A 22074-nucleotide genomic window follows, 5' to 3' on the forward strand; every position below is an offset into this window, starting at 1 on the left:
GTGACACCGAAAGCCTCGACAATCGCCACGTTGTCAGTCAGTCAGTCAGTCAGTCCTGACAAACAAATACATATATTCGCGATATATATTCAGTAACGTAGTTGTGGGACAAAACTGGAATTAACATCCCCGCCTGATTGTAACGTAGCGAGCGACGAAGTAGGGCGTACAGTCGGGTTGTTATATCACGCGAGCAGAAACCACGTGTCTTCTTCGCGCGATAGAACAAAGTTACAATCACATTCGCGGCTCACAAAGAGGCCGGCTGACGGAGTGTGCGGGTGTCCCTCTCTTTCTCTCTCTCTCTCTCTCTCTCCTTCTTTCTCTTCTTCGCCGTGTTGAGATTCGTCTGCCCAGGACATTTGTGTTTGTGGTGTTGTGACACTTTCCGCTCAAGAGACGCTCCGTCATGCCGGCGAACGATTTTCGCGCAGGTAAGAAATCACGTCTTTTTCATTGAAAATGAAATTGCTTCGCGACGATGGTTGGAATAAAAGTATAATTAATTATCTTAATAAATCTTGAAAGCTACCGAGCCCATGTCTCTTTTATAACACGGTTAGAGATCTCCAAAATAACATTTTTTAGAAAATGTATTTGCCTATAAATATTTACTACTCAATCGATAGAGATTTTTATTTACACCTTGTCTGTATTAATATTAAAATTTCTATCGAACAATAAATTAATTTCTTAATTATTGTAAATAAATAAAAGCATTAAATTTATTATTTTATTTTATTAGATGTAAGAACCAGTTGGCAAAATATTAAAGTTATTACTTTCGAGAACCTTTATTATTATTTAATCGAAAGGCAACATGACGCACTGTATACCGAAGACTCAAGGTCTGAATAACTTATACGAGGTCTCGAAACACAAAAGGTCTTGAAATTCACAATCACAAAGCCGAGAATAATATTTACGCTTCTAAATCAATCTCAATATCCCTAACAATATTTATAATTAGTATTAAATATTTAATTTAATTACTAATATATCGTACATTTTTGGCGTGAAATAAGTAAAAGATAATCATATGTGACGTTAAAGAAATTCAAGTTTTAATAATAAGCTAATAAATATAACGTATAAATAATTCAACGAGTTATAAAAAAAAAACGATAAGACAAAAACTGTAAATGAAACTATTTATATACATTATTGCGCTTCATGCGACTAGCCGATTCAAAGTGAATTCATCAAGATTAAATTGCGTGCAAATAAAATTTGCTTCTTTCTGACATAACAATTTGCTTTATATTTCATAAATAGAATTGCTAGTAATACGTCGCTACTCTTGAGTAAGCAATTTCATAACTTGGGGCCGACGACCTTAGTCCAAATATTCTTAAAATAGTCTTTACTTTCAACACTCGATTTATTGATGAAGTTAAAATAGAATTTATTTCAACACTATGACGATACGTCATAGAAAAGACGCTAAAATATAAATTAATATAGAAACCGAATTTCTCTTGTATTTAACCGTGTTGAAAAATTTATAGAAATATAAGTGAACTGGAAAAATTAAATTAAGTAGGCAAAAAACAAAATGTATTATATTATTGAAAAGATAATGTCAAGTTATATTGAAGCGCTTTGCAATTCATGCCACGTAATGTGTCATGCCATTGCTTTTTCCTATCGTTTAACTTCAACAACTTTTAAAAAAAAAAAAAGAGAGTCATACGATGATCAAAGTGCATTTTTTAACAGTCGGCAACAACTTATCCTTCATTATATAAAGAGTATATATATATATATATATATATTTTTTTTTTTAATTATCAATCAAGATAATTTATCAATGTTGGTTATTTTCTCTCTCTTTCTCTCTCTTTTTCCCTGCATTATAAATTTTATAAAATAAATTTTATTAAATACTAAACGTGAGAAATACTGAATAAAAAATCTACTTAAAAATGTTTTACCGTGTATTTTTAAATAGATTTTTCATTCAGTATTTCTCACGTTTATTTAAAAAAAAAACTCTAAATTTAACAATTAAAATAATTGCACACAAATTAAATATTACTATATATAATAAACGTACAATTTCGTGTGATTAACGATAGTTTATGTCCGCGCAACATCCCGCACGCACGCGACATTAGTTATAATTTATTGTAACACGATTCATGATAATATAATACAATAATCGTATATTATAGCAGACAAGGGGGGCCAATTATACATGACAATTCTTCACGCAGTTATATTTACTGGTTACGTGACAAATGTTGATTAGTCCTTAAGGTCTTGTGTGCACATATAAAAGCAAACTTTAATTCAAATAGCATTTCAATTGCTAATCATAATGTGTTAAAAAACTGTCATCTCTCTAAAATTCTGTCCAACAGTAGTTTACGTCACGAGTGTTTTTGATTTGCTTTTATCTAACGTTAACTTCTAATTTCATCTACCAGTATTGTGATAAAAAAAAAAAAAAAAAAAACTTTTTTTACAAAAAATACAGCAGCAATTTCAGAAATTTCGTTGCGAATATACAGTACCGGCCACAAATATATCATCTTTAGTATTTTTGAATATAATTTTATTCAAAGTGCATGGATATTTATAATATCATAATATATATTTTGATAGTAAATACAACTTATCAAATAAAATATTTTTCATAAAATAATATAAAAATTTAATTTTAATAATATAAAAAATTAATTTTATAAGTAAGTAAATTAAATTAAATTTATGCTCAAAAATCCTAAAGGTGATATATTTTTGGCCGGTACTTACATATATTTCTATTGGAATCTATAAATATTTCGCCGCGAGATCACGATGTATAGCTTCAAGGATTTCTTCTTTATTCTTCGTTCCAACTAAAGTATATTTTTATCGACGAGCAGCGAGAGAGATTGTTTTGTCGATATGAGTAACAGATTGCTTACGCGTCGGATTTTCCTGGCTATTGTATCTCAAGATACAATTTTTCACATTGGCCCACTTGTGCGCCTTATTAGAGATTGCGTACTTACTTGTTAAATGAAATAGCACGTGTTTATTTGCTCATCCAAAAGATAAGAAGATTGGAGTTTCGATGATAAAATTCTCTTACAATTTAAACTCACTGGCGACCACCACTTGTCAATATTAAATAAGACGTGAGCTCTATTTTTTAATCGATTTTGATAATAAAATCTTATTTGCGCAACCGTTTAGTGAATAAAAATAATTAATTTAAATTAATTAACAATACGCAAAAATTGCAACACAACATTATTTATTGTTAAAAGAAAAATGTATTTAATTAACGTAAATCTTATATTGAAATAAAAACTTTTAATTTAAAAACATTTAATTTAATTTTATATAAAACAAACTAATATATAGTATAACAACTTTGCGTCTCTCTTTTAAAAAAATAATTAATTTAAATTAATTAACAATATACGTAAAAATTTCAACACAACATTATTAATTATTAAACGAAAAATGTATTTAATTAACGTAAATCTTATATTGAAATAAGAAGCTATATATCTCGTTTAATTTTATATATAAAAACCTAATATATATATATATATATATATATATATATATTGATACAAATATGATGTATATACATTTATTAAAAATGTACTTTAGATATTTTTATTACTGTAGCAAAAATTAATTTTATCATTAAAGTATAATAACTTGGCGTCTCTCTTTAATACATCTATAAAAGATTACGTTAAAAGATATTAGCAGCGCTTATGCCGGTGGGAATAAAAATTCGGCAGATAAAATCAAAATCGTCCTATTAAGCCATATCACGAAGATAGATAAAGTTCTCTGAGGCGAATAAAATTTTTTACTTTATTTTCTGCTCCGGATTTATATAGAGAGACGAAAATTTCATCGATATCAAACACCGCGCTATTTACAGAGACTCCGGTTGCGCGTATTTATCCAATGTATTCCAACGGCGAAAGATCATTTAGCCGAGGATATGTTTGTGCATTACACGATTAGACTTTCGACTCATCACTATCGGTTAACTCGTGGTATTGGCCTTTATCATTCTAGTGTGTGAAAACAAATCCAGTCTCGATATCGCGATACATGCAAGTTTACACAGAGTTGCTCCGCGGTTATCTCAATTCTTCTAACAAGTAAACGCTGTCGATCGATAATAATTAACGAGGGTACATTTATTATGCTTGGCAAGAGGAAATTTTTTTATGACATATTATATCTTCCGAAATGCAGCGCGTCATCTAATTATTGATATCGATGCAAAACGAGAATTGCGTGGATATAAATTTTGCAACTTGATAAGCGAGACTGGGAAAATTACTCGCGTCTTAATTATATATTTATTTATTTATTTTACTATTTATAGTCGAAAAGTATTAAAGTAAAATTATTAAGTCGTTAAAATAAAATTATGTCAAGAAAATTGTACGATATATCGCGGAAAGTTGCGAAACAAATTAAAATGCAATTGTCTTTTTTTCTAATATAATTTCTGATTTAATATTCTTTTCACAAACTTTTGTTGCAACCTGTACTTTAGCAATAGCTTGATGCGATAATTGCATAATATCAGGGTATGTTAATTAAACGAGTTTTTTTTTTTTCTCGTATAAAGTAGATTTTTTACTTCCTTTAACGGAAACGGAAAAACTCGCTTATCGCCTGGAGGTTAAAAGATTACTTTTGCGTTCTTCGATCCATAGCATAGATATTATAAATACACATACATGTTGTGATGCGATTCCATAGCTAATTACAAACTTTATGACTTGATTGTTGTTGTTGTATTATAAAGCAATGACGTCAATTCTCAAAGAACGTGTATAAGTTGTACGTAAATATTGTATCATTATCCGCGATAAAAAATAAAAGCGATAATAATATATTGAAGTTAATTACGACAGATTTTACACGCCTAGTATAAATTTGCATAAAAGAAACATTATAAATCTACAGGATGTCCGTTTAAAATGCATGCAGTTATATGTATCAGTTCTGAAAATAAAAAAAAAAAAAAAAAAAAAAATTTATATGTCCAATGTTTTTCTTCTTAAATATATAAGTACGTGTCAAAACATATAAATTTTCATTCGTACACGACAGTGTCACGAGTAAAATTTCAATAACTGTTCCTGCATCTCTTAGAGAAATATAACACTTCAAACTATTTTAATTCATATTTGAATCGACGAGCATTGGCAGGAATCAACCTGTCTTTATTTATTCATTGATTCAAAAAAATAATAGAACAATCAATTTTCGTCGAACCTTTTATGTTAAATATTGTTTTCTTGAAATTATTTTTTTAATCTAATTGTGTTAAAGTCGGTTTTTAAAAAAATAGTTAAACATGCATTTGAGTAAAATTTAAAATGCTTTCATAATTTTTAATTTCAGCCATTAATATTTAATAATATTAATCGTACTTTTAAAGATGCGATAAAAAGCGCGACTTTTCTGCGTAGAAAATTAGGAAAGAAGAATTGTTGTCACAAAATAAATAGAGATGATTGAATATTCAACGAATGAATACAAATTGATCATCACAATCTTGAGACAGATAAAGAAATTGCGCTCACTTATTGTCAGTACGGATATATGCACGGATCATTAATCAATTTGCGTGGAATAACGTTTAATTTACGCTCGCGTGCGTTTATCGGTCTAATAGGCAGATTATGCCGGCTAATTGCCGCGTAATCTCCTGGCGGCGCTCTTGCCAAAATTAGCCGATTGTATGCAGATGGTAGATTAAAGCTTCGTTAGTCCGGCCGAACGATCGAGCGACGATTAGTGACGCGCGCAACAAATGTGTCGCAGAGGAAGAAGTTGCGGCTTCTTCTTCTTCCGCATTCCATCCATCTTCCTTATTCTTCGACAACTTTCGTCCCGTCAATGTTAACGATCGACTCGCGGCAGCCGGGATTTGATTCATCGACGTATCTACGTGGCGGATTAAAATTATCACATAATTTTAATGATTCACTCGAGCCGCGATTACGTGTTCGTGCATCGGATGTATCTAATTGTAGATTGCAATATTTCTTTGAGCCATAAATATACGATTCGACCGTGTCGGTCGTTTACACAATTTAATGATCACACGACAATGATTCATTTAATTATAGAGCAATAGGGAGTTTGCATGATTTTAAAACACAATGCATTGCGTTTTATAATTTATATATAGTTTTAAATGTAATCATTTTTTTCGTAATTTTTTAATGCAAATTAAGCGAGAAAATGAATAATAAAAATTACATTGTTTGAAATTGTCCAATACGATCCGGAAACGACCGAGTCCTCCCGAACGCGATGTGACGTCACAGTGAAATATCTGCATTCGGGGAGCCGCTAATAGCGCTAAATAGCGTGAAATAGCGTCTCCCCAAACCTAACCAATATATACAGTGACAACACACTATTTTTATTTATTAAAATATCCAGTTATTGTTGAAACGTTTGAAACTATTGCACTGTGTGACGTCACGCCCTCCAACCAATCAAAATCGTTTTCTCACAATTTAAATTTTATCAAATTTTAATTTAATTTTTTAATACCTTTCTATTGATTAAAATTTAAAATTTTCTTATAAATAAATTTATAATAATATCATTTAAATTACACATATAAAAAAATGTATTTTTTTTTTTTAATGCAAACTCTCTATTGAAATTATGGGCGTAAAGTCGGTTGGTTCAGTGTTACGAATTAACAAGTATGAAATTTTCTGTGATTTTATTTCTTAAGAGTAATAATTACGTAATGTTCTTAATGGTTTCTTTATGTTAAAATTTGCAAATTCATTGGTAATAAATCAAATATAATAGGATAGGAAAAAATTACGATGACATTTCCGCTTATTGTTAAAGCATGTAAAATCGAATAATCGATCCCACGAATTTCGTGGAAATATATAATAGTCAAAGATTATTCAGCATGCTTTACTGAGCAAATTACATGCTATTAAATCAACGAAATTATGCGATATATATACTTGAATGCACCACATATACAGCTTATCGCCGAGTAGATAATGTTTCTATCGCAATACAAAGATATGACGGTCAATTTAAAATATTATATAAGCCGCCGCCGTTTTCTCTTTAAAAATATATATTTGTCTGCTCTTATCACGCGCGATATGCATTTCCTATCATCGGATGAGTATTATCGACAGTTTTGAAAGTGGAGTTGTCGACTGCTAAATCCTTTCCTGTCTTTCACAATATCCACGATAAAACTCAAATATTTTATCGCTAACCTGTGACCAATGTACTCGTGAATAACAAATAATGATTTCGGATATACGGGATTAGCGGATATGCGTCCTTCAAGATTATCAAGAAGATTCGATTATATCTACAATACAATAATTACATAAGCGATAAATGAGAATCAAAATTTTAATCCACGCGATATAGTATGACGAGTAGATCAATCAAAGAATATTACAAAAATTACTAATGAAATATATTATTTTTTTGCTTTTTTATTGTTTAGCCGAAAAAAAAAAAAGATCGCGTGAACGAACAAGTAGCTGTATTTTCTTTTTTATACAGTGAAAATCGATATATTTGTTAATGTTTTACACAGAAAATCGTTCATTATTAAGTATAATTTATGCTCCTACAATATTTATGAATGAACCATAAAAGATTCAGCTTCAGTCGAGATAAATACTCTTTTTTTATGTAACAATTTTGAAATATCCCGTTCCCGATGCAGTATGTTTGCAATCTGTGCTTTTAATAAAGTTGAGATAGAAATATAACTTTGTACAAAAGCATATCTATTTTGCAGTTGGATTTTTTCGCGATATTATTTTTACACTATAATCATCCGACGTCGTGTAGTCAATGTAGCGAAATAAATTAAGCAATAAATTTAACATCCGATCGATATAAACAAGAATTTTTTATTTCTTCATCATCTGGACAGAGAGTTTAAATGTATCATTCCGTGAATTTTGCTATTTATGAAATCATTTTTATTAATCGCGAAACACAGAAATCGCTGTCGGTTACTGTATCACTTTCACTCTGCGTGAAAGAACAGTCTTGTCAAAAAGTTTGTTTCTTAACAAAAATATGGGTCATAGAAAATATATATATATATATATATACAACTTAAAAAAATTCGTTACATTGTTTTAATCTACACTTTAATTTAGCGTTTTAGAAGTTTGATGTTTAAATATCAATATTCAACAATCTGTTTAACACAATTGCTCGATAGTCATAGGAATTGTGCAATAATTTACATTCATTTATCAAAATATTGACTTGTAACCGCGTCACGCATATAATTGCTGGTATGTGTTGGAAAAATCACAATATATCATCTTGACAAAGTCAGTCGTAGATAAATTATAACGTTGCTAAAAATAAAGCGTGCAAACGTATCCATGAGTTTTTATCAGGTCGCGTGTGATAAAAGAGCCAGTTGCTCCAACTGCGGAGAAAAAAATAAAAAAAAAAAAAAAAGGAAGAACGTCTTCCACATTTCTTATTAATGATTTTTATGGGCTATCTGGCGAGGATCCTCCTATATAAAAAAAGCGATTTTCCACGCGCGTGTTTCGAGAGACTAGAATAATGAACAGAATGTCGATGGAAAGGAGTTTTAGTGCGCAGTAACAGGATAAAGTTACAATTTACAAAATCTATTTTAAATTGTATTTTTTATATTTAAAATAAATCTCATTAATTATAATCTTGCAATCTTTCTAAAATCGCGAAACGTGCAACATGTGTATGTAATATAAAGTATAATTCTGGTACTTCCCTGTTTTCGAAGAAACACAGTTCTTCAAATCCTCCATCGTTTTAAAACCACAAATTTCTCGCGAAACGTACAAAAATATGTAAAGCTAATTTTTGTGATGAAACGCTACATAATCCGCTGCGTAATCAGTAAAAATTTAATGATTTAGAAATTCCGCTCAATGTAAAATGAATATTTGCGTAATTTGAAGAACTCCATTTTTTTCGATCGATAATCGACTCATTAATAACAGCGACGCATACATTGTACATCGATGTATTATGGTGCGTAACGACCTTGTGTGAATGGCGATACATGATGTTATATCTGCCTTTCGTGAAAGTTATTCTGCCGATGGCAGCCGCGGACTAAGCACGTTTCTTCAACGTGGTGTGGCAAAATGTGGCGGAATCGCCGTAAGACAAGAGGCAAGTAACGTAATCGCGTATCTTTTGACATTATCGTGCGACCGCGTTGTAAAGTTACTTGTAAAGACAGCTGTCTAACAGGAAAAAGTTTCATCCTGAAACGTGGTTCATGAATAGTGGCACATTTCGAAAAGTAATGCTGCAGTATTTCTTAAAGTGACACATTTCAAGACTAGTACTAGACAATGAAAAGTGTGAAAATTGTGCGCGTTGCAATAAATGAATACTTGATTCCTCGGTCAGAAAAATATTTTGCTAATGTAGATAGATTTCTAGATGTCTCAATTAAAAGGCTACTGCCGGATAAGCATACAAAAAACGCTCCCCTCTCCCCCGCTCCCCCGACGTGTTTTTAAATAATACTAGACCTGTCATTTCCTCATTGTAAAAGAAAATTTTCCTCAAAATTTCAGCTCCCTAACTTTATTATTTCCCGAGTTATCCAGAAAAATGTCATTTTTAGTTTTTATTTTTTTTTCTGTAAATATTTGAGATGATCGTATATCGATTTTTTTCTGAATACTTATCAACGAAAGACACAAAAAAAATTATTCTTTCATTAATCTCGAATAAAAACTCGACTTTTAAAAAAAGAAGGAAATTAAGAAATGGCTTTCTTAACATGTTTCTTTCGAGGTTCAATCATCAAACTTTTATAAAATACTCTTTTTATAGGTCTCAATACTCCCAAATTTTTTCAATTTTTTCGAGTTGGTGCAACATGGTGAAAAAAAATAAAAATCTTTTTTTTATTATTATTTTTTGATAATAGGACGAAAAATTATTTATTTTTCTTGTGCTCTCTTCTCTATAATTATAATAGTAATGATAAGAGTAATAATGATAATTGTAATAGTTATAATTACACTACAAAATAGAAATATTTTTTATGCAAAAACAATTCTCAAAAATTACAACTTTTAGATTATTTTTGCATAAAAAATATTTCTATCCTGCAGTATAATTATAACTGTTACAATTATTACAATTACTATTATAATTATTACAAGAAAATAAATAATTTTACGTCTTATTACTAAAAAATAATAGAAAAAAAAAAAGATTTCCATTTTTCTCATCACGTTGCACCAACTCGAAAAAATTGAAAAAATTTGAGAGTATTGAGACGTATAAATAGAGTATTCTATAAAAGTTTGGTGATTGAATCTCGAAAGAAACGTGTTAAAAAAGCCATTTCTTAATTTCATTCTTTTTGTAAAATTCAAGCTTTTATTCAAGATTAATGAAAAAATATTTTTTTTGTGTCTTTTGTCGATAAGTATTCAGAAAAAAAATCGATATGGAATCATCTCAAAAATTTACAGAAAAGAAAAATAAAAATTGAAAATTATGTTTTTCTCGATAACTAGAAGAAATAATAAACTTAGGGAGTTGAAATTTTGAGGAAAATTTTTTTTACAGTTATGACAGGCCAAATGTTATTTCAAAATTCGTCGGGGGCACTTTTAGTATGTTTATGCGGCTATAGCCTTTATCCCTACTTTTTGTATCTGTTAGAATATTGTTTTTCACGTATAAAATTTATAGCAGCAATAGTCTAGCAATACCTCCTCTAGAAAATTTAGATCCCACTCCCAAATATTAATGACAAATATAATTGTCCTTGACAATTATAAGCCTTAAAAGATAGGCATCGCAGAAAAAAGTTCTGTCTAAATTACACAAACAGTACAGATATAAATTCTGTCTCTGTCATTTAAATTGATTAAATGCAAAATATATGCATTATCACAGTATTTGCTAATAATTGATCTGTTTCAGTCAATTTTTTACAGCTAGAAAATTTTGGTTAAAGTTGCAACATCATTTTTTTTCGAATGCTCGCGTAAAATTTAAATAATTCAATTTTGTGCGGTTGAAAAAGATATACACACAATATTGCGTCTTTATCGAAGAAATGCTTTTCAGGATTAAAAAGATTGATGGAAGGAGAGGGCACCATGAAGAGCACTCTCATCGCCGGGCTGGCGGAATTGATTGGTACAGCCATTTTGGTGCTTCTAGGATGCATGGGCTGCGTATCTGGTCTCGGCGTCATACCTCCTCATTTACAGATAACGCTAACCTTCGGCTTAGCAGTTATGCTTGTGATCCAGGTCAGTAGGTAGTCGGAAGTCTTTGGTTAGCACATGGTTGATCGCTCCATATTATTATCTTATCTTCGCGTGCATTTAAAATTAGATGAAAAGTACGACTCTATGTAATATACTATAGTATTTGAATTTTTTCCTTTAAAAATTACCCTAACAGAATTGCATAAATAAGATTGTTGTTAAATTTTTAATTATTAATTTCCCATTTTTCTACATTGTCATAATATATAATTGCACATATATATAAAAAATATTATAATTCATGTTATAATGTAATAAAATGACACATTTTTTATCATATTATTTCATTGAAGGCCCCTTTCGTATGGCAAGAAGTTTGAAGCCTAATGATATTTTAAATAAACGACGATAATTTTGTACGACAAGGCCGTCTAACATAATTTTCGTAATATTCCTACGCGTAATTTCCGGTGATTTAACAAAACTAAAACTCAAACCAAAATGATGGTGAAATGATTATAATTTCGGCGTAACCGTATGCAGAGAAAAAGCGATATAAACAGGTAGATTTATTTTTATAACTTATTCATAATAATGGAAAAACGATCATTGACACAGGTGTATATATTTTTCCGTAGCATGAAAAATTAAAGTCATCAATAATAATTTTGTTGTGCGCGTTTCTGATTAAGACTACCATGGATTTATTTATTATACGTATCTCACAAATTTTGCAATATTGCGATATACTATAAATGCGTTTTATCTCTTTTATATGCCGCCTTTCGCCTCGTGTTCACAAACAGGGCAAAAAACGTGGCGAAATCCTGTCGCGGTTCGTTAGCGAATACTCGATTTTTTTCTAATACATATATACGGATATATTTCATTAGCTTTTATTCATCTCGCATAACGTAGTTTGTATCCGCGCAACGGATAATTCGGAATTTGTTACGACACGCTTGTTAATAAAACGCATTAGAGTTATTAAAGTTAGCATGTTGTAAATGATTAAAAAATTTTCTCTTTCATGTTTTGTTTTCACAGTGTATCGGTCACATCAGTCAAGCTCATATTAATCCAGCAATCACTGTGGGGGCCGTTATTCTGGGGAAAAAAACTATTCCTGAGGCCCTAGTTTACTTTGTGTCTCAGTTGATAGGCGCCATTCTAGGCTATGGTATGCTCAAGGTCGGTATAAGATAATTATTTATTCCTCTTTTTATTTTTCCGCTTAATAATTGCACTTTATTTACAAGCAAATAAAAAAAATTAATGAATTATTGTAATCTATTGATTAATATATTGATTAATATATTAATTTCAGTTAATTTACAAGCAAATAGAAAAAAATTAATGAATTAATCTATCTGATAATCGTCATAGAAAAAATTATTATATACATTTGTATACAATTGTCATCGATACTAAAAAAAAAAAAAAAAAAATTATAAATATCTATACAATTTATAATGTGCATAAAACAAATGTCATTTTTCCCAGATAGATAAATGAATATTTAAAACTATACATATATATAATTTTTCCTTACGTTAAGTGATTCGAGGTTTCGTTTACAAATAAATTTAGCAAAATAATATAATAATTCAAGCGCGTGTAATATAATATACCTGAGCATCGAAATCCACATCGTCGCGTTTAAATATAGAAATGATATAAGAATACTTTCTAGTTTTGTTGACACATAGACGTGATGACCTTCGACATATCCGTCGTCGTAATTCGAGCTCTATCGTTGGAATGACACACACGGAATGTGGGTTCGATTAAAGGACTAATTAAAACACGTTTTGCGTCTAGGATATTTTAATGAACGAAGAACGATTACTGAATAAGACAGACACATTGTCAATATTTATGCAGTTATAGAGTGACACAGAAATAAATCGAGAAATCTTTCCGACTGTGTGTGGATTATATCAACGCGCAGCAAAACGCGAGGGTTATAACCTTTGTTTAATCAGTAATTCATTACACGTGTTGCGCGATTAATAATTCATACTCCCGTAATCAGAAAAAAAAGCCTTACTATTGCGTATTTCTGCGTCTTTCGTAGCGATATGTTGGCGTAGCAACCTAGATAATAAAAGCAAAATGAATAATATTAATTGTCCTTTTTTCTTATAAATGAAAAGATGCATTCTTCAGAGTTCATCGATCGCGGAAAAACATAGTACAAAGCTCAATATTGATTATGGAATAAATATTACGTTACATAAAAGAAACTAATAATTTCGATAAGAGACGAGAGCAAAACTGTTTTAATATAACGGTATAAAGCAAAAGAATAATATTGCATAAATAATACTTTGTACATATTTCATATTTATAAACCGTGCTTTAATGAATGTTGCTTTCTTTTTTTCTGTTTCTGCGTTACGATGATTATTCAATCGTATAATCTGCAATTTATATAATTTTATAAACCCCGCATTACAAACAAATACTTTTATAAACAATATTCAGTTTTATTTTCATTATACGCCCGCTTTTAGTATGATAACATACAAATGTAAAAACCAATATTTGTTATTAATGCAGCTCTTTTGCTCTCCTTAATAAAATTCAATTCTGCTTTCGTAATAAAATCCTTCATTCTGTTTTACAATAAGCTGAGAGGAAAAATTGTGACAATTTTAATTAGGGAAAGAAGCGTTTTACAACTTTAATTTCAATATTCTTTGCAGGTGGTGACGCCGAAGGATCGTTTGACAGCTGGTGCTATCGAACAATCGGACATGTTTTGCGTAACTGATTTACACGCCGACCTGTCCGCGATCCAGGGTCTGATTCTCGAAGGAATCGCCACCGCCATTCTAATGTTGGTATTCTGTTCCGTGATGGACTCGAGAAACGAGAAAAACACGGACTCGGTGCCGGTGAGGTTCGGCCTCGCGGTGGCCGTGTTGGCGACCGCATTTGGCCCCTACACCGGTTGTAGCATGAACCCAGTGAGGTCATTCGCGCCCGCGTTATGGAATAATCAATGGTCGCATCAGTGGGTCTACTGGTTCGGCCCGATTGGCGGGGCCCTGATCACCTCGTTCGCGTACAGAACTATTTTCGGCGTTTCCGAAAATATTCCCGAGGACGAAGAGCCCACCGCCGAAGCGGTTGCGCTCAACAGCGTGGATGCCCATAAAACCGAGGTAAGATAGTTGAAATTTCCTCTTTCATCGTAAGGTAACTTTGGGAAAAGAAAACACGGTTACAACCCACTTTCCGACCCACGATTAGTAATCAAATTATTTGAATTACTCTAACCCTAATTTTACGTAAATAATCTACTTTTAAGGGGATCCCGAACTCATTTTTTTTATCGACCGAACCATATTTTTTGCGCACCGAAATGTTTTTATTGGTTGCACAGAATAAAAAATCCTTTTCCACGATTAAAATACACATAGAAACAATAGATGAACATTACTTAGTTTGTACATATAAGCTGCTAAACTTTTATGGTGACGTCAAAAGTCGATAACAAAATTTTAATTTTTTAATTTTTTTCGTCTTTTACGTAAAAACTCGGAATGTTCATCCATTGTTTCTATGTGTACTTTAATCGTGGAAAAGGATTTTTTATTCTGTGCAACCAATAAAAACATTTCGATGCGCAAAAAATATGGTTCGGTCGATAAAAAAAATGAGCTCGGTATCCCCTTAATTCCGCGTAACTAAAAATTGCAATTACTTTGGGAGAAATTTTGACCATTTTTTTTTTTAGTTAAGCAATTTAACATTTTGATTAGTGCCCTTTAACCTTTTGAGTCACGAATTTTTTTAATTGTTAGTATTTTATAAAATTTGGTATATAAGGGTTTTTGGGGTCGCTGATTACGAATCCGTTGTCAGGTTTTCAAAATTCAAGATAGCGGATCCAATATGGCAGACGAGATTTTCAAAATTTTACTTCCGCCATATTGGAGACCCTATATTAAATTTTGGAAATTAAATTTTTTTTCCTTTACAAAAACCTTCAAAGAAAAAATTTAAAAAAGAATACGACTGTTACTTTCAATTTAGAACAAAAAATATTGTTTTTTATATATTTTTTATCAAAAAAAAGGAGAATTTAACAAAAACAATACGGTGGAAAATTCTAAAAAAAATTCTGAAAATGAGACAATTGGTTAGTATAACTTAAAAATCTTTGAAATAAATAGAATAGCTAATTGCAAAAATTAGTTACGAGCAATCCAAATAATTTGTTTACTAATCGTGAGCCCCGAGGATTGACAAAGAGGATTGTAACCGTGTTTTTTTTTCTCAGAGTAATTGAGTCGTGTAATAAAATGTGTAAACGAGAAAAACTGTACTAATAATGTTTAAAATATTACATGTGTACTTGATTAATTTTTCAAGATCAAAAAGTGCTTTGTAAATCAATTCAAAGAGAACATTTTATTAAATATTGTGACGTTAAAATACAATTACATGACAAAGTATTTATTAATGTCGTAAATATTACAAAGAATTAATTAATCCGTATAAATTGCATTCGGTATTATTAATATCACAACTGTCATTATTTTTATTGCGCGATAGATTATTGCATATTTACACAGTTGTCGGGATTTAAAAAGAATGTATTTTAATGTAAGATATCGAAACCCCTTGTACTTTAGAATAAAATAAAATATTATAGTCTGTTGAATATAATTTGTTCGCGACAAGAATAGACATAGTAATTTTTTTGTATAAGCTACTCTTTCTGGCATTTGTAGCAGCGAAATAAATTAAAACTAACAAAAGTCAATCGGTTTAATAAATCTTGTTTTTTTTTTTTAACACAGTTTAACATTATAACGATAAAAGTTGTACAAAGTGCATACGAAACTCTCGTGTAAGAGGAACTACACCCCGTTCTGGCAATAATTTTCGTTAACGACGTTTCGGCGAAATTAACGGCCATCTTCGTGCGACTTTTAACGACCCTTAAAATATACGGGAAGGACGAAGCTCACGTGGCTTTATCATGTAAACGCCATACCCGCCATGCATCAGGGCTCTTCGCATGACGCGGATTATCTTGTAAGGGCTAGCCGTAAAGGTCGACGATAAATCGCTAGGTGGGCAAGGAAGTTCAGTAAAACTGGTTTTACGGGACGTTACCGGAGCTGGATTTAACGTCGTCGGTTTACCCCGATTGTCGCGAGCTTTAAAATGGATAAGAAAAAGAGTCGCCCGTCTCGACGATATTGTATTTAATTCTATATATCGTATCTCTCCCTATTTCATCGTCATCGTATAGGATTGCGATTTTATTCGATTTGATTTTATCCGATTACAATAGGGAGTTTGCATGATTTTGAAAAACAATTACATTTTATAATTTATATATAGTTTTAAATGTAATTATTTTTTTCGTCATTTTTTAATGCAAATTAAGCGAGAGAAAATCAATAATAAAAATTACATTATTTGAAATTGTCCAATACGATCCGGAAACGACCGAGTTCTCCCGAACGCCATTTGACGTCACAGTGCAATATCTGCATTCGGGGAGACGCTAATAGCGCTAAATAGCGTGAAATAGCGTCTCCTCAAACCTAACCAATATATACAGTGACAATACACTATTTTTATTTATTAAAATATCCAGTTATTGTTCAAACGTTTGAAACTATTGCACTGTGTGACGTCACGCCCTCCAACCAATCAAAATCGTTTTCTCACAATTTAAATTTTATTAAATTTTAATTTAACTTTTTAATACCTTTCTATTGATTAAAATTTAAAATTTTCTTATAAATAAATTTATAATAATATATATTTAAATTACATATATAAAAAAATGTATATTTTTTTTAATGCAAACTCCCTATTATTTGAAAAAAAAAAAAAAAAAATTCTTAAAAGTCTGCGTATATTTTTGCGTCTCTTATCTTTTCGCAGTATTTAAAGAATTGCCATATTTATAGGTACGTTGAAATATTCTTTGATTTTACGTACGCAAAAAACTGCTGTCTGACCATGTGAGAGATGTGGGAGAAAAATTAATTTTATCTACGATTAAAAATGTGTGTTATTCTAATTACAAACTTTCGAGCAGCAAGAAATAATTTCCATTCATTTCAATTAAAATAAAACGATAAATTATGCTCGACCAATATTAATTATGAGACCGTTATATTTATTAACCGCAACATAGAGCGCGATGAATAGTTATTATTCAGCCAATCCAGTGATCATTAGTGATCTTCAAGCATCCTCATTTTCGAGCGCAAAACATATGTATTATTTCCGCAATTCGTGATTTTCAATCTAGACGCGACCGCGGTTCAAAATGCCGAAATTAATTGGTTTCGTATTTCTCTTCCAGCAGCCGTAATTTCGATGACGAGACGGACACAATCAAAATGACAGGCTGTAAAAAGAAGCTAAAACTCGGTCGACATTTTCTCAACACGAAGAAAACCTACATCCTTTGAGGAAGATAAGTACTTTATAACGCACGGACGGATTCAATAACATATTATACTTTAAATCAGAAGTCATAGAATAGAAAGAGCTCTGGAGTCTGGAGCTCAACCAGAAGATGTACTTGGAATTCCCGAGATCATTATCAGCATAGAATGACGTGTCATCACCACGTGCGTATCCTCGTACAACTTCGAGTCACGCTTTTTCTCATTGTCAGGGTTAATTTGACAAATGCAAGTATTTGTTATCTTTGCACGATAATTCAGTTTAAATTTTAATCGATAAATCAGGCATCCGCATTTTTTTTTTTTTTATCGCGTCAAAATATCTAATGAAGTGTATTTGCTCGTTTAATCAGAATTAAATTAGTAAAATTCTCGCGCGCGCGATGTGAAAGCATCTCGACCAAATAATCATCGGGAATGAACTCGTTCTTGCGATTAAATGTCAATTGATATAAAATTAATTTCGAATATATATATATCCCGTTATGTGCCACTTTCTCTCTGTAATATAATGTACATTCGCTATAAAATAGGTGGATCATTTATTACAAGTTTACTGTATGTACATATATATATATATTTTTTTTTTCTTCATCCGTTATACATACGTTAGAGATAAGATAATGATACAAATTTACGTTTCGATGAGAATATAAATGTGGCAAATATAAACAATTTGAAAAATATATACTTACTGTTAGTTAGAAAAAAAGATGATATACTTCAACTTTTATATTAACCTTTTTTTTTTACCATTACTAATAAGTTTATATATACTTTATACGTACGTTTAGATAATAAATCAAGTTTCATGAAATTGATTTATAGTGCCATATTTTCATTCTCTTTGATTCGTGACGCCTTTTGCATGGTTTAATATAATATATTATAATTACCGTAATCTGATTATACGTTATAATACTCTTACTTTCGCGATATTGCTTGACGAACTTTACTTTTACGCTATTTGCTCGTTTAGACAGAGCGGACCGTATTCGCGTTTGTTAGTCGCTCGATTCATCGCCGGAAGCGGAAATGTCGATTCCCAAGCGACGAAAGAGCCGCGACCGATGACTCTTTACGTACCTATTTTTGTTACATGAAAGCATACACTATTATTGTTATTTCTATAGTTACGTATGTATACTTGCTCCAAGCTATCGCTATGACGAGAGAAGAGTTTCGTTCACTGGAAAAAAAAAAAAAAAGTCTTTTTTCAGACAACGCGGAGCAGCTTTTGAGCATTTCCAAACAAGTAACGTTTCGCTATTTATAAATTTTAACAGACGCACAACTATACATGTAAATATAAAATTATACAATACTATACTTTCTGCAGACAAATTATTTGCTTGAATTATACAAAGAAAAACAATCAGGAAGAATATCATCGAAGAATCGATATTTTATGCATTTTACTCTTTAAATGTAAAATCCAATCGCTAGTTAATTAAGAAAATATTAAATTTTTAGTTAAGCTCTAATGTTTTAATTTTTATTTGATAAGTATAAATAATTTTTTTATCGTATAATAATCAGTAATTGCATGTATGTGAAAAAAAGAAACAGTGTAATAAAATATGTTGCACTTGTGAAAGATTTTTAATGTAAAACACATTTTTTTCCTCTATTTTCTTTCAATCATCTTTTTTAGTTTTATTTTTAGCAAAAATAAGATTTTCTGTAAAAAAAAAAAAAAAGAAAAAAATACTAATAATCCTCGCATGCCCATTTTAATTGAGTTTTATATACTTGTAACGCGATAAATAAAAATAACTTTGATTGAGAAGGATTGAGCGAGTGTCATCGAAAAAAATATGACGTGCGTAAAAAGTGTAACTTTTTGATTTTCCCCTTTGCCGCAGGCTGTCTGTGCCGTCAAAATTTTGTAACTCGTTCGCAAATCTACGCTGCTGGTCCCGATCGCGTCAGGATACAAACACTTCATCAATTTGTCCGAAACGATAAAAAAAATATGACAGAGACTAACAGAGAAAACATCGCCATCTCTCTTTTCGTACGTTTTAATCGTTACATCGTTAATCGGCCATCGATTGCAGGACACTATTTGTATACGTACAATATTTGTAATGTCACGTTTAAATTATAGTCACCTAACAAATCATATGAAATTGTCTCCGAATACACGTGTGATCATTAATATACTGGCCTTTGACTGAGACATATTGCCAGTGTGTTGTGGAAATTGCAACAAGCATATACAATATTCATAATATTCTTTTATCCCTTTGCAATAATATATATTCTCATAACTTGCAATAAACCACTATTATACAGAGTGTCCTATTTTAAGTGTCCACCCCAAATATCTCTCATATTTTTGATTTTAGAGAAAAATGGTTCAGACAGTGTTGTATGGTTTCGAGGGGGCCATAAGATGGTACCATTGGTTTGACCTTGAAGAGTCATTTGAAGGTCACGTGAAGGTCACCTCAATTTTTTTTAATGCAACACCCTATATATCATTGCATATTTTTGGTAAGCTACAAGAATATGTAATGAAAATAAGCAGGTTCCATTTAAGAAATTAAAGATGACCTTCACGTGACCTTCAAATGACTCTTCGAGGTCAAACCAATGGTACCATCTTATGGCCCCCTCGAAACCGCATACAACACATGTCTGAACCATTTTTTTCTAAAATCAAAAATAAGAGAGATATTTGGGGAGGACACTTAAAATGGGACACCCTGTATAGCTGCATAAAAATTCACAGATTTGAATGATCAAGATAAGATAAAGATAAGATTTTGTAAATATATATGCGCGCGCGAATCATTTTACGTATTATTTTTTAAACTGTCGTTTATTCCAGTTTATCTGTCATTTTTAGACATTTTTAAACAACAGTACGAATAAGATAACATCAAACTAATTGCAAGAGGAATGCACAAATTGCACTTTTCGCATTTTTCTCAAGACGCTACGAGTGTTACGAATTAGAAAAAGAAGTATCGAGAGACGAGTGTTGTAGAAGAAATTGATTTGGACGCAAAAAGGGGCGTGTTACCACGGTGGTAATGGTGACGCGTCCCGAATAACTTTCCAACTCTCTCCCATTCACCACGTTCTGCGTTTGCAACGTGTCGCCTGGCGTGCCAGCCGTTCGTGACTGGCTCGTAGTCGGGGTTTGCTGCAGTACAGGCGCATCTGTCAGATACCTTCCCCCCCCCCCCACCCTTTTTCCGCGGATATTGGAAACTGGCACCGGGATATGCCGTAGCATTTTCGTAACGTGTGTGTTCTAACAATGCTCGAGAAATTTTCGCGAGAAAATTATCTGAAGACGCAGAAAAAAAAAAAAAAAAAAAAAGGTTACAGCCGAGTACGTTGCGACGTCGTAATACTAAATTATTAGGAGAGACGGAGAATGTCTTTAGGGAAATTTTTCTTTTATGAGAACGTAAAAGGGGCGAGAGATAATGAGCTAACGGCGGGAGTATATCCGTGAAATAATACCTAGTAAGATGAAAGATATTTGAGAATCAAGTTTGAGGAATGCAACCAAAAAAAAAAAAAAAAAAAAAAAATCTTATTTTTCGGTTAATTTTAATTATTTAATTTTATCTTTATGCGCTGGAGAAATCTGAATTCTTTAGGGAAATTAAAACTGACATTATTGTTGAAGTAATTGAAATTTTATGTCTCGTAACTTTATTTGCCGACAAAGGACATGAGAGTGAATGCAATTGCAAACATGGCAATAAGCAAACACTTTGTATACGTATAATGCCACATTTTGTGCAAGTGGGTCTCGTGGGAACGATAACTCGTGACGTAATGCAAAATTAGACAAGAAACGGGGGGTGGGGGCGGGGGAGGGCAGGTTCGCTTAAGCAAAAATGGAAAAAGGGGGCGGTCTGGGAAAGTACGATGTAAAACGCGATAAAAGAATTCAGGACTAAATATAAGAAGAAAAGGAAAGAAAGCAAGGGGATTGTGTTGGCGAGAGCGAAACTACATCCGAATGTCACTACGACGTTTCCGCGCGCGCGTTTGGGACACATTTTTCCTTTACGGAAAAGAAAAGTAATATTTCCGTATGATTTACATGCCAGGCGGTAGGTCGCTCGTTAATAATTCAATTTTCAATCTGGTCTTAATGCTCGCCGGGCTTTCCCCAACTTCCATCCCCTTCCCTCACCCGTCTCTCTCTCTCTCTCTCTCTCTCTCTCTCTCTCTCTCTCTCTCTCTCCCTCTCCCTTTAGTTCTCTTTCCTTTACGTTTCCGTCCGGCGCGGCGCCTCTTTTTCTTTCTCCTTCTCTCACTCTTTTATTCTTTTCTTTTATTCGTCCCGGTACTTATCCCACGCCATGTCGACGTCCAGATAAGAGCGAAATAAGTACGGGGAA

General features: G+C 31.7%; 1 protein-coding gene across 3 annotated transcripts; it reads left to right on the forward strand.

Moving 5' to 3' along the window:
* The first annotated feature begins 57 nt into the window (after positions 1–57).
* On the forward strand, positions 58–19312 carry LOC140672885 (aquaporin AQPcic-like). Of its 3 annotated transcripts, none has more exons than XM_072905347.1 (5): positions 58–434; positions 11107–11294; positions 12300–12443; positions 13961–14422; positions 17596–19312. In XM_072905347.1, the coding sequence occupies exons 1-5, from the start codon at positions 410–412 to the stop codon at positions 17602–17604; spliced, it is 828 nt and encodes a 275-aa protein (XP_072761448.1). In that variant the 5' UTR covers positions 58–409; the 3' UTR covers positions 17605–19312. The 3 variants fall into 3 exon arrangements, with proteins under 3 accessions (XP_072761448.1, XP_072761449.1, XP_072761447.1); XM_072905348.1 differs by lacking the exon at positions 58–434 and adding an exon at positions 8138–9177 and having other exon boundaries at positions 17599–19312; XM_072905346.1 differs by lacking the exon at positions 58–434 and adding an exon at positions 8146–9177.
* Positions 19313–22074: the final 2762 nt, after the last annotated feature.

Source organism: Anoplolepis gracilipes, chromosome 14, assembly GCF_047496725.1.
Source record: "Anoplolepis gracilipes chromosome 14, ASM4749672v1, whole genome shotgun sequence".
Lineage (NCBI taxonomy): Eukaryota > Metazoa > Arthropoda > Insecta > Hymenoptera > Formicidae > Anoplolepis > Anoplolepis gracilipes.